General features: G+C 56.2%; 4 protein-coding genes across 4 annotated transcripts; 3 read left to right on the forward strand and 1 right to left on the reverse strand.

Annotated features, from left to right (window-relative positions):
• Positions 1-1289: 1289 nt before the first annotated feature.
• On the forward strand, positions 1290-1950 carry INS49_014537 (uncharacterized protein; the record flags this gene model as incomplete). The annotated part of the gene is made up of 4 exons (XM_043175227.1): positions 1290-1298; positions 1374-1387; positions 1450-1475; positions 1586-1950. The coding sequence occupies 4 exons, from the start codon at positions 1290-1292 to the stop codon at positions 1948-1950; spliced, it is 414 nt and encodes a 137-aa protein (XP_043020184.1).
• Positions 1951-2725: 775 nt separating this feature from the next.
• On the forward strand, positions 2726-4313 carry INS49_014538 (uncharacterized protein; the record flags this gene model as incomplete). Its single annotated transcript, XM_043175228.1, has 5 exons — positions 2726-2887; positions 2974-3745; positions 3891-3922; positions 3978-4149; positions 4210-4313. 5 exons carry the CDS (start codon positions 2726-2728, stop codon positions 4311-4313), a joined length of 1242 nt encoding a protein of 413 aa, XP_043020185.1.
• Positions 4314-5764: 1451 nt separating this feature from the next.
• INS49_014539 (uncharacterized protein) lies at positions 5765-7938 on the reverse strand (the record flags this gene model as incomplete). The annotated part of the gene is made up of 4 exons (XM_043175229.1): positions 5765-6107; positions 6166-6464; positions 6520-7827; positions 7915-7938. The coding sequence occupies 4 exons, from the start codon at positions 7936-7938 to the stop codon at positions 5765-5767; spliced, it is 1974 nt and encodes a 657-aa protein (XP_043020186.1).
• Positions 7939-10595: 2657 nt separating this feature from the next.
• On the forward strand, positions 10596-12727 carry INS49_014540 (uncharacterized protein; the record flags this gene model as incomplete). Its single annotated transcript, XM_043175230.1, has 3 exons — positions 10596-10805; positions 11067-11286; positions 11340-12727. The coding sequence occupies 3 exons, from the start codon at positions 10596-10598 to the stop codon at positions 12725-12727; spliced, it is 1818 nt and encodes a 605-aa protein (XP_043020187.1).
• Between the last annotated feature and the right edge of the window lie 325 nt (positions 12728-13052).

Raw genomic sequence — 13052 nt, forward strand, 5'->3', positions numbered from 1 at the left:
TTGCCAACGGTACAAGCAGTCTACCCCGTACAGTGTGCCCATGTACCCCTCTGCAGGGGAGAGCTGCTGGGTACCGTCGCTCGTACTGCGTACCTAGGTAGGGCGTATGTAGTCTCCAGCGCGGTAGGCAGGTAGGTAAGCAATCGAGGCATCCGGATGGGGCGAATCGGGCGGTGTTTTGGGGCTGGCCCTGAGGGATTGCGTCAGAGGCCCGCCCCAGCCTGTCTGTGTGTGGTTCTGGTCTCTCTTCTCTTGTGACAATCTCAGTCATGCTCACTGCCTATGCAGCTGGCAGCGTGATTAAGGTAAAAATGCAGGTACCTGGCTGTTCCTCTGAGCCTGGCTCCGTGGCCGTGCCATTTCTTTCTATGTTTAGATACGTTTCCGGCCTAGCTCGAGGCCTTGTGTCAGTGAGTTGGTTTGAGTGGTGCGAGTGCCAGTCACCACAGCATAATATCCCAAGGTTTCTGTCTACCAAAGAGGCCCTTCTCGAGGCCACCCACATGGCCACCTCTGACTCCCCCCAAATTGCTGGTGGCCAGCCTTGAAACATGGTTGGCCTGGCCACCATCGGGTCCGCCACGCCTCTATTTAGATTGATGGATATGCATGTTGAAATAAACACATGTCGCTAGAAAATGACTGGCCGACAAATCTTCATCTTATTGAAGGTTCCTTGGTACTCCCGATATAATCTGGGTGGGCCTGTAATGAGTTACCCATACGCCGAACCACTCGCACCCAGCCAACATAGGTTCACTGGCCGTGCTGGGAGTTGCTGGTTCATATCCGTCTAGTACATACATACATATAGGTATGTATGTGTGTGTACATGCGCAGACAGGTGGGCAGGGAAAGATGAGACGAATAGGGGTCGATTGCCAGCTGGTGGTAACGAGTAGCGGCAGCCGGTAGCTTGCCTATGCACGTACCTGGGTGCCCAGCGTCCTGCCCCACTAGCTGTTGCTGCACTAGCTAGCGTCACGGCAGGCAGGCAGGCAATGCGGGAGCTAACGGAGCTCTCCCGCGACATTTTTGGAGGACGGGACCCCGATTCGATTCACAACTCACCGGCTCCCAACCCACAGCGCCACCGCAACCACACAGCAAACTGCTCTGCTCAGGTAGACACATCTCTCACCGTCACCCCACCTGCCCGATAAACACCCGGCAGACATCACCCGTCAATCAAGATTGGCAATTTCTGCCCGACAACATTAATCCATCCGGAGCAAACCAATCTCAGCAAGAGCAACGACAACACCAATAGTCTACATCTCAATCGCAAGATGAACACTGTACGTCTGCTCTGTACCCTGCCAAGCCTGCCTTCGCATCATGAGCTGCTTTCGCTGACGAGGATTCCCCGACAGGTCAAGTCTTTCTGGTTAGCAGATCACCACGGCCAAACCACTGACGAGAAACACACTGACCAGGTCGTTTTCACAGGCTGGGCTGGGGCTCTCTGTGTGTTGGTAAGTTGGTCCTCGTGCTTTTGCTATCCTCTCCCTGTCAGATGCAGCCACACCTGGCCATTTTCATGTCTCGCCTGGCAGTCACTGACTTAGCTGAACCGTCTCTACAGCCGGCGCCGGCGCATACGTCGTCGCCAAACGAAGCATCAATGCCGACCGCCAGGCCCGCCTCGAGGAGCAGCGCAAGAAGAAGTCCATGATTGAGTCCCTCGAGTATTCTCAGAACGTCCCGTCTCACCCGGGCTCTGCCTCCGCCATGGGTGGCTCTCGCACTCGAACCGACGATCAGAAGGAGCGCCCGAGGCAGGAGGAGGACCGCGTCGACCATGCCTTCCGGCCAAGCCTGGAGATGGCCGCCAAAGAGGTGACGCCGACCGAGCCTCTATCTGACAAAGAGTATAACCGGCTCTACGGCAAGAGCAAGTACGAGAGCTCTACTCCTTTCAGGAGCACAAAAGGGGACCGCTTTTCCTAGATTGCGAGGACAACAGCTTATACGGCGTACAGGAGGTGACAGGTAACCGGTCGCCCAGCCCTGTCTGCCACAACCGACGATCCCGCCCGCGAATACCGGAAAGACGATTTGGGGAATATCTGGGGTCTCGGCGGGGAGCAGGAGGCATATTTTGGAGGCCACAAAGGCCTGGCGAGTCACTGCACTTAGGCGACTGGCGCCTCATGGCGCATGTACATTATTATGACCGAGACCGCATGTGGAACTGCGGCAATGAAATGGAATCGCCACTTGATCTTGCCTAATTCCTAATTGTACTCGCAGCATCCGAGTCCAACTCTTCAAATCGCCTCGTGGGCAGCGCCATGGCTCCTCTCATGGGCATCAACGCTCTTTGGATCTTGATCGTGATATGCCATTGTACTTGACCGTTCATGTAAATAAAGACCCTGCATTAAATTATCAAAGTACTATACGCGTGTCTGTACGTCGCGTCGGGCCCGAGTCGGCCGATTTTCCAATCCACGCACGGGCGGGCCCAGCCCTGCAGCCCAGCCTGCCCTGCCCTGGCCAGCTCCAATTCTAGCGCATCTCAATCGGAACTTTCCTCCAGCTGCCCCCCTGGTTTCCCGCTTGCGCCGAACACCTCCACACACGTGGGTTCGTCACCCCCGTTCCCTTGCACGTCACTTCGTCAGATCATTTCTCTCCTCTCGAGAATGTGCCCGTGATACCTTGAAGGGCGCGACACCGTTCCGACGCCCGTGACCGCACTGCCCAGGGCTACCCAGTCAACATGGCGGCCGCACAGCTCGCCATCGCCAAAGCCTCCCTCTTTGCGTCCCTCCTCAAGGCAGACGCCGACGCCGACCTTGCGTCGTGTTCTCGCGACGAGATCGAGCAGTTCCATGGTCTGCTCAACGCGGCCGTCGTCAAGTGCTCACCAACCAACGTTCAGGTTTGGAACACACACGCCACTCCGTTTGACATGAGCCTTTGAGCCCCGGCTAAACATTTGCTTATATTCTCTTTCGCCGACAACAGAAATGCAAGCAATGGATCCTCCAGCATCTGGTCCCCTCTCCTGCTCGTGCGGCCGCATTTGGGAAATACCTGGTCGCCCTCGCCTCTTCTTTCCCCAGCGGCTCGCAGAAGGCGCCTGGCCCATCCTCGAAGCGAAGGAGGCTGCATGTGCTCTACGTCCTGAACGATGTACTGTTCCACGTCAAGTTTCGCACACGGAATCATACCTTCTTCGACAATATTGCACCGCACCTCTCTGCCTTGTTCAAGGGCGCCGCCTCTTTCGCGAACGCACCAAAGCACTTGAAGAAGTTGCATGATATACTCCAATTATGGGAGAAGAAATCCTATTTCCCGGCATCTGTGCTTGACTCTTTGCGCGCCGCCGTCGAAGAAGGGCCAAAATCTCAAGGGTCGGAAGCGAATGGTGGGCCTGTGGCAAACAAGGCGCATGCAGCCTCGACAGCACGAGAAGCACCTTTTATACTGCCGTCCATGCACGGCGACCCATCTACGCCATGGTACGACCTTCCCGCTGCCAATTGGCTCCCCGTAATAGAGCCGAACTCCACGAGACCTATGAATCCGACCATGATCAAGCCGCTCCAACTTGCAGGTGGGCCGGCCGACAAGAACCTCGCCGACGCAGTGAAAAAGCTGCTGGGCGACGTTGATAAGATTTATGCGAAGGATGCGCTTCTGGATGGCGACTCAGCGGTCGATGTCAGTCAGATGGGTGAATTTATCGAGCGAGACGAGCTGGGGGATATTGTCGGCGGTGAGACATACTACGGTTGGTCGAGGAACTTTTGTGAGAAGATGAGGGCACGAAGGCTGAAGGGAGACGGAATGGACATGGATGATGAGCAAAGGGGCCGACGAGGCTCATCGCGGTCGAGCAGCCGGTCCCGGAGTCATAGCCGGCGGCCCTCGTCAAGGCGAGGCTCCTCGCGCCCTGCCACTAAACGACGTCGGCTCTCGCGTTCGCGAAGCCGGAGCTGGAGCAGCGCGTCACGATCTCGCAGCCGCGCAAGGAGAGGAAGCTACAGCCCACGGCGGCCACGAAGCTATTCTCGCTCTATGTCTCGGTCGCGGTCTCCACGGCGTGGCCAGAATGGCAGAGACGGACCCAGGTCACGGTCGCGCGGTTCATACTCACCACAACCAGTGCTGTCAACAACCCAAAACACGCAAGCGGTAGGTTATGGCCCCCAAAAAGGCTATGCGCCGCCAAACCCGCAACAATATCATCACCAGCAGCAGCAACAGCAGCAGCAGCAGCAGCAGCAGCAGCCGCCGCCGCCGCCCGCCTCGTACCCACCTCCGAACTTTCCCATGGGCGCACCACCACAGCCCAGTAGGTTCAACTCTTGGAATGCAGCTGTCCCACCTCCTCCACCTCCTCACTATCAAGGTCAGTGGCCTCCTCCGCCGCCACCACCGCCACCACATATGTCTCCCACAGCAGGCAACCACGGGCCACATCAGCCACCTCAGGGCTGGTTCCCACCTCACCACTCCTCGGGTGGACCTCCCGTCCCGGGCCCTTCCCCAGGCTCGTGGGGCGGCGGTTGGGCGCCTCCGCCTCCGCCTCCGCCTTATTCGCCTCAAGGACACCCAGAGCAGCAGCAACCAGGAGGGTTCCAGTATGGCAGGGGAGGGAATGGCGGCGGTGGGTATAGGGGAAGAGGTGGCGGCGGCGGGTACGGCAGGGGAAGAGGGTGGTGATCGATCGTAAGACCAGGACGACGTTGGATCGTTGGATGGTACTGTGCTGGATAGATGGTGGCACACGGTGATGGTCAGATGACATTGAACGAATGCATATCTTGTAGCTGTACTTTGTAAGCGCTGTCAGAGCGCAGGACTACCAAGCCAGCAAGATGTCACAACATTGTCCACCTCACGACCCATCCTCACCAATTGTCGATGACAAAAGTACGTATGTAGTATGCACGGCAGAGACATGCGACGTCGTCACGGCTCAGCTGAGAAATGACATGCTTCTACCTCACACCATCATGGTAATAAACAAATATGTAGACAAGAAAACAAACAGATTCAAGAAAGAGAAGAAGAGTAAAAAGAGCTTCCTTCTTTTAAAGCGTTGTTCGTTCGTCCCCCAAAACCACGATATCGGTACGCCGACACGCCAATATGTCCCGTCTTTTTGCCCTAGAGGTGGTTTTGCAGAAGCTTTGTTGACTAAAAATTCGTACAGTTAAAAATCCTTGAAAGGTGGCCTCTTGCCTCCCCCAGTGCCTCTTTGTTTTCTTTCACCACACCCCCATCCCGTAACCGTCCTGCCCAGCGTGAGCAACGCACAACTGGTCCTGGCGAACGACAGAAAGGGAGCTCGACTCCCCTTGCCTGTACCACCCAGCCTTTGCTTGCCACAGATCTTCAGTCCTAATGCCACCTGGTCTACCAAATCCACAGGAAACCAAAAGTCCCGCTAGAGTACTCGGACAGCCCCTTGTGACAGCGCGCGTTTTCTAATCGAATGTGGGAAGAAGCGCTAGCGAGCGCATCCAAACTTTGTCTGGGCCGGCCAACAGAAACAAGTGGTTCGGCCCGGGCCAATTCAGTCGTCCAGAATTTCTAGCCTGAGCCGCCAGCATACCCTTCCTCCTCCAGCCATGATCTCGGATTCTCAAGAGACGTTCTGGCATTAGTTGCGCAAGGGAAACGAGAAAATGAGGCCTTGTCCATTAATCGTTCGGCAAACCTCTCCGCATGGTCGATTTCCAGACGCAACCCTGAGCCTGATTCGGTCTGACACACTGCTGAGGCAGGACACAGTGATCCAAGGTTATCGCCCGCTTCTCGACGACCCCGCTGAGCTCTGCCTCTCGTGCGTGCCCGGCCGCCGATCTCTTCGGTCTCCGTCTTGCAGGTTCAGCGAGTCGAGCCGCTTCTGGTTATCTTCTGTGCCGTCAGTCTCTTCCGTCTGCTCATCTTGGAGTGCCGCTGACCCATTAGCCTTTTGTTTGTTGGCCAAGTCTTGAATGGCCGCCCATTTCCTCTCCCGCTGCTTCTCCCTAGCCGGCGCGCTGTTCTGCTGCTCCGTGTACTCCTGGGAGCAGTCGTCGAAGAGTTGAGGGTTAATTTCCATGAAGAGTTTCATAGCGTTGTACACCATCCCATGGATAGTCCTAGCACTGGGTCAATAACAGGAACCCCACGTTTCCAGCGTGACGGGACGAAACCCACCTATTCCAGTGCCCCTTCGAGTTCTCGTACAGCGGCGCGAACATGATGGGGAGGATGATCTCGACGTTATCGCTGACCAGGTTGCAGAAGTACTCGTTGTTCCAGAAGTACAGAGCACGCTCTGCAACCTGGAAATGAGGACTTGCCACCGACTTGGCGAGCTGGTGGAACAAGGGTTCCTGAACCTTGGCAAACTCCGCCGGGTCCATAACCTCGAAGATATCCTCTACCTCGTTCAAAAACATGACCTCCTTGGTGCTGTTTACCTTTGGCCAATAGCGCAGGAGACCAAGCACCACCTGTGAACCATTAGAATTGGATCTGTACGTGGCTTGTTAGAATTTGGAGTCTCACCTCTTCCGTAAGGGACGCATCCTTCTCCAAGAATTGAACGATGCAATACGCAAGCTGTGGGTGGTACATGCTGAGGCTCTTTGCTTTGTGCAGAGGTATCAGCGTACGTGTAAGGAACAACTTGTGTTCCTCCTTCAAGGGCAGTGCGAATCCGTTGATAATGGACCCCAGAATTTCGAGGAGTTCGGCCACGCCGTTGAACCTTTCCGTCTCGTACACAAAATGAAAGAAGACATTGTTGATGGATCGTCGAATGAAGCTTCGCAGATTGAGGAATTTCCCGTAGATCCTGTGCAGCGTTGTCTTTAGGAAATCGCGCTCACGAGGGTCTTCGGAGTCGAAGAGCTCAAGCAGCCGGAGAACAAAACTATGGTCAATGTAGGCCTTCGCGATGTTGGTGTTGAAGTCCTGGCTCTCAATGAAGCGCAGGAAGAACTCGTAGACGACCTGGATGTGAGGCCAAGCGACTTCCAGCACGGGCTCATCCTCTTCCGGGTCGAAGGCTTCGCCCGATGGGTTCATTGGCGGTGGCAGTGGGCGGAACAAGTTCTTGGCGAACATCTCGACAACCCGCGGGTACATGGGTTCAGTGATGACCTGCCGGTTGTTGGCAACGTAGTCGAGCAGCTCGTGAAGCGCCAAGCGCTTGATCTCCTTGGACTTCATGTCTCCACTGGCATCGTTGAAGTCGAAAATGACGTTGCACTGGTCGATCTTCTGCATGAACAGCTCCTGCCGACGATTAGGCGGCACCTCGTGAAACCCAGGAAGCTTTTCCAGCTCGCGATGCGCCGAGATATCAAACCGAGACGAGTGCTGCCGCTTCGGAGTCCGCAGTCCCTCGGGCACGTCCTTCGGTGTCTGCTGCAGGCGGTCGAACATCAGGGATTTCTGGCCGGCTTTTGGAGGCGCCAGGTCATGCGGCATGGTCTCGGCCGCGCCGGGCGGAGGGACATGGGGAGCGCTGGGGCTGATGATGACTGTGGGCGGGAGACCGCCGGAGCGCTGGGGCGTGCCTCCGCCATTAGCAGCCTGAGGGGAGCCGCCGAAGGAGCCAGATCCCGAGGCAGAGCTCATGTTGCTCAAGGGTGACTGCCCTGGTATGCCCTGCTCTTGCCCATGTGCTCCAGCGCTGTTAGGGGGAAGAGGCTTGTTTCGGGTGTCGGGGAGGTTCGACGCGGACGACGAGGGCGTGATTGTAGGAGACTGGTTGGAAGCGTCCCTCGATGCTGTGCTGTTGGGGGAGGCTGTGCCGTCTTTAGAGTCCTTCTTCTTTGATGATTTGCTGGAGTCTTTCCCGCGCGACAGCTGTGATGTGTGCGAGCGAGCGTTAGCAGACGTCCGACGAAGGTCGAGCCATCGGGACATTGCTGGTAGGAAAGGCGTGAAACTTACAACCCTCTGGCTGAAGCGCTTCATCTTCGAGGAAAGTTGCTTCTCTGTGGTGACGGTGTCAGCAATGGCCAGCTGGATGGCAATGGCGGGGCCTGAGGGGGTGGGAGACAAGCTCCGCGGATGGCGGGAGGGCGACGGCTCAGCGCAAATGCACGGGAAGGACCGCGTGTGGCTGTCCCGGGACCTTGGGGGAGAGCCCAGGCAGTATGTGCTTGTGTGTGTGTATGATGTTATGTGAGGTGTGTGGGAGTGATGCGGGGAGAGGACAAATGTTGAAGATCTATCTACCTGTTCAGCCTCGCGGGATGGCAGGGGGAACGGCAGTAGGCGCTGACGACAGATCAATGGGTCGTGGTCCACGTCTAAGCCAGTCTCGCTGGATGGTCCGGAGGAGAGGGAGGGTGATTGGCAACAGGGCGGCAGCAGGTGAGGGCAAAGCGCAACCAATTCGCCAGAGGGCAGGTCAGACTGATGCGCTTGGCGGGTCCCAAGGTGGGTGGTGAGGTTGTCGGGATGGCGAAACGATGGGAGCTTAGGTAAAGGTGAGGAGGGCTGGAGAACAACCTTGGGGCAGGGTGGTGGCTCAAAAGGGGGCCGGACAGGGGTTGTCGAGAGGGCGAAGGGGAGGGCAGGGAAGCTTGGAAGTGACAATAGGGTTTATTAGGCACAACCAGTGAACCGGTAGTAGATGGATGGAGGACGAATGGATGGGCTGAGGACGGCCGTGGGACGAGCAGAGCAGGGCAGGGAGGCTTGGCTGGCTCGCTGGCAGGTGCTGGTGCTGGTGCTGGTGCTGGTGCTGGTGCTGGTGCTGGTGCTGGTGGTACACAGTATTGAGGTTGAGGCACACGCAGGCGTGCAAGCGTGCAGCAGGCATGCAGGTGAGTTGAGGGAGGAGGATCGGAGGTGCGTCTGGGTGATAGGCAGGTACTCATTTACCGTTTGACGGGGAGGAGCCGTTGGCGTCTTTGGAGTCTTTGGTGGAGGGCATCCGTGATAGTCGAGCAAGGCCCATCAAGCCTCGATCAAAAGCCTGTGGGGAAAAAAAGAAACCTCGGCGATGAAGCGCAGCAGGCAGAGCAGACAAGAGAGAGTTGGAAGATGGCAATCCGCAATCCGTGAGGGTGGGAAACTCGAAAGGTTGGGTTTGGGTTTGGGTTTGGGGTCGGAGGACACACGATAGGCACTGACTGGCACGGTGCGGTGCAGTACGGTGCGGTAGAGGGTAGCAGACCAGGCGGCGAAGCAGTCTATCCTAGGTGGGCGGGAGCTGCGAGTCGGGAGCTTGGAAGGCGGGAGGTGCCAGAATACGGTATAGACCATGGGATTGAGTTCGGGTGCATGTGCAAGTAGAGCACTATGTGGTAATAACAGTTGGAAGTTGCAGGCGCAAGGCACCGCTTGCCTGCCAGGCCCGCCTGCTTGCTGGGGTGGCCGGCACCTGTCCACTCTGACCTCAGTATCCAGCTCGGTGGTCAGGGCGGACCTGGCCTAGGACCCCACTGGCCGCCGCAATTAGAGCCCTGTGGTTGAGCCCATCACCCGTGAATTTGGGACTGCGGGGCTTGCAGACGGCAAGGACAACAAATGTCCGTCACCGGTTGGCCCAGAGCGTGGTCCAAGGTGATCTCCCGCCGCCTCGTCATCGGGTCGATGCACGCAACGCACGGCATTCCTCTGCAGGCTGCAGCAATAATTCATCTGTGTGCATGACTATCTGTTGCTATATTTCTGCAGAGCACTGGCTACCTAGGTACTGTGTGCCCAGGTGGATAGGCTGTTATTACAGTAGGCGTACATGTACTTCAAGCAGCAGCAGGGTGGGACGAAATGTGGCCCACCTCGACCAAAACACCGGAGCGAGTTGGGGATATTCAGGGTTTCTGGACATTACAGTACCTCGTGCCTCCCTGGGTCTGCTGTAACCGTGTCTATACCTCCCATAGCATGTATTGTCTACCTATGTAGTGTAGTTCTAATTGTTAGCCATCACTTATGATCTATGTGTCCAGGAAGGAGTGCATGCACAAAGATGTAGGCACATCGCCTATCCGCCTGTAGCCAGGTATCTGTGTAAGAACGTCACCAAAAATCGAGGGCTTGAGTGGCCAGAGACCTTCACCTACAAAGCTCGTGGCTGTTTTGGATGATCTGGGAGACCTGATCCATGCCGTTGCCATGCAGTGCCATGCCGTGCAGGACCAAGCAATGAGTGTGCGTCTCCGAGCAAAAGAAAGGCAGATCTGTTTCGAGAGAGCACGGAAGCTTGGGTGGTGGCTCCGGGCCCGCCTGCAGCTCCTGCAGGTGCAGGGCCCATCCTGACCTCCAGTGTGACCAGGGGACCAGGCTAGCAGGTAACCAGGCTCTGTCTTTGGCATCTGGCTGCCAGCTGCGAGTCCCAAGTCCTCATCAACATTGGGAAGGCTTCATCCAACAATCAATTCACATGGGCCGCAACATTAGACCCTCTTGAGGTAGCTTTGCATCGCCTACATAGATGACACATGTGGAACCCATCTCATCTCTTTGCTAGAGTGAAAGCGCCGGCATCTCAACCTTCGACACACCACGGCCCCGAATCTGTGGCGAATGCACCAAACACCACTTCCAGTCCAGCACTGACCAAGAAGTCCTTCCATGACCTGACTTGATGGACTCCTCAGCCTGCTACCACACACAACATGTCGTTCGTGGACCTGAATGATGTCGAGGAGACCGATGCGCTCCTGAGTGCTGCATCGCCCTCCGCCTCCTCCGTCTCAGATGGCCAACCACAAGCTCCCGCTTTCAAGATACCCTCACGGACCATTGCCGCCGTTGAGCATCCCTTTCTGATCCAGAATCTCGACAAAGGCTTGGACACTTTTGGTCCGAACCCTCAGTTTCAATCAGTGAGACCACACCACTTCCTTCTCCCACTTCATCTTGATCCAAAATTCTAACCTGCATACTAGGTCTTGGATCCATCCAGACCCCAACTTTCTGTGCCTCTATATCTTCAACCCCAGGATCCTGCCTCGAGGCCAATGATGTCCCATTATTCATCATCTCATAATGTGCTCTTCAAAATTACGGTCCCGAAAAGGACCGGCCGGAAGAGGAAGAGGGGCAGCAATGGGCCGTGGCAGGGCGAGGTTGACCAACCCGCTCAGGCCACAGGGCCAGGACCCGAGAACCTGCGCTCAGAGTCCAGACTTGATGATCCAAAAGTTTTGAGGCGAAAGCTCCAGGACAATGTTGATCGTTATCGTGCCGAAGCCGTCGGTGTCATCAAGCACACCCATCGCTACAGAGGCATGGCCGACTTCAACTACTCCATGAAGAACAATAATTTCATGAACGATTTCAAGGACAAGATCTTGTCTGGTGATGGTAAGAACCACAATGATTCCTGCAGTGACCTCTTACTCATATGAATCCTGCAGTGTCCAAGTTCCGTCAGTTCTCCATGAAGCATGGGGTAGAAAAGACTCCCCAGCAAGAAATTGTTGCTCCACCCCTTATGACACAGATCAGCGTGCCATACTACTACTTCTACTCCCAAAATCCCTACGTGAGGGTGGTTAGCACTAAGGATGGTGGCTTCGAGATGGTCAACACGACTTCTAGGGTGAAATCTGTGGGCTATTTCATCGGCACCCACGACCCAATACCCGACGCACCTACCGGCAAGCCAAGGGTCAAGGATCCCTTATTCGATGTGATTGTAAAGGCGATGAGAAAGCTCCTGGACGAGCGGCCAGTCTGGACGCGGCGTTCGATCATCAACAAGCTGACTGACTTCGCCTACGACCCCGATCACCCAGAGAAACGCTTCCCGCCGAACCTGTCACAGCAGCTCCTCAAGAATGCTATACAATACGCAGGCTACCAATTCAAGGGTGGTCCCTGGCGCGACTCCCTCTGCAGATACGGTTACGATCCTCGCGTGGACCCTTCAAGTCGTATGTACCAGTGCCTCATCTTCCGGCTGCGGCGGCTCCAGGTCGGTGAGATGGGTGAGATGTGGCAGGAGCTGCGTAAACGTGACATTTCAGGGGTGAAGGCGACCAATGACGAACACACCGGCACCCACCTGTTCGATGGCAAGATTTACCACGACGACGGCAAGGTCTGGCAGGTGTGCGACATCACGGACCCCTTACTGGCTAAGCTTCTCGCAGAAGCGCCCATACGACCCGAGTGCGACATCGAGGGCAGCGGCTGGTACCATCGCGGGCTGTGGGCGAAGGCGAGGGCCATTATGAAGTGCAAGATGAGGGCAATCCAGTTCGGGAGGGTTCTCCAGGACAGTGACTTCGATCAAGCATTGCAGGCGCGTGACGAGAGCCCGGACCCTGAAGCAACCAAGAGTATCGCCATCCCTACGCCCGACCTCAAGCTAACGGAGAAGGAGCTTGAGCTCATACGCGGCAAGAAGTACAAGGGGGTGGGGAGGATCCGGAATAACAAGCGGACCTCGTACCATTTCCCAGGAAAGAGGGTACAGACGAGACTTGGAAAGCCAGGTGAAGCTGGCGAGCCATCGCAGTCGCAGGAGGGTGACGGGGATGAGACGGCCCTGGAAGACGACCAGGACCGCGAGGAGGGAGATGATACAGGCATTGTGGACGGCCTTCCGACCGATTTCGAGGATGGTAGTGAGTATGACGAGGACGAGGGCGACGAAGATGAAGAAGACTTTGAAGAAGACTATGGCGAAGACGACGAGGATGACATGGCCGAGCGGGGCCAATACCAAGCATTCCAAGTCGACGAGGACGATGATGAGGAAGAAGAGCAGGGCCTCGAGGACGGCGATGCGGATGGCTGATTCCGGCGCCGGCAGAGACGTCGCGCAGGCTGGGTGGGAGTGGATCTACTTTATCCGCATCGGAGTCCCTCTTTCTTTCGATAGACAGCCATTAACTCATTGGTATATAGGCCCTCATGGACTCATCAAAGAAAGCACACCGTGCCTTGCCTTCCTCTGGTATCCAACGGCTTTTTCGTGAGGATAATATCGCCTGACGGTTACAGCTGAAAGGAAAGTCATGATATGAATTGGAAATGTAACAGCAAGGTAAGGACGAAAGGACCAAAGGGCCAGTAGCAAGACGAGGGACTGTATCCAGGGTCTTCTTTGCTGACAAAACAGT

This window comes from Diaporthe citri, assembly GCF_014595645.1.
Source record: "Diaporthe citri strain NFHF-8-4 chromosome Unknown scaffold_8, whole genome shotgun sequence".
NCBI classification, from domain to species: Eukaryota; Fungi; Ascomycota; class Sordariomycetes; order Diaporthales; family Diaporthaceae; genus Diaporthe; species Diaporthe citri.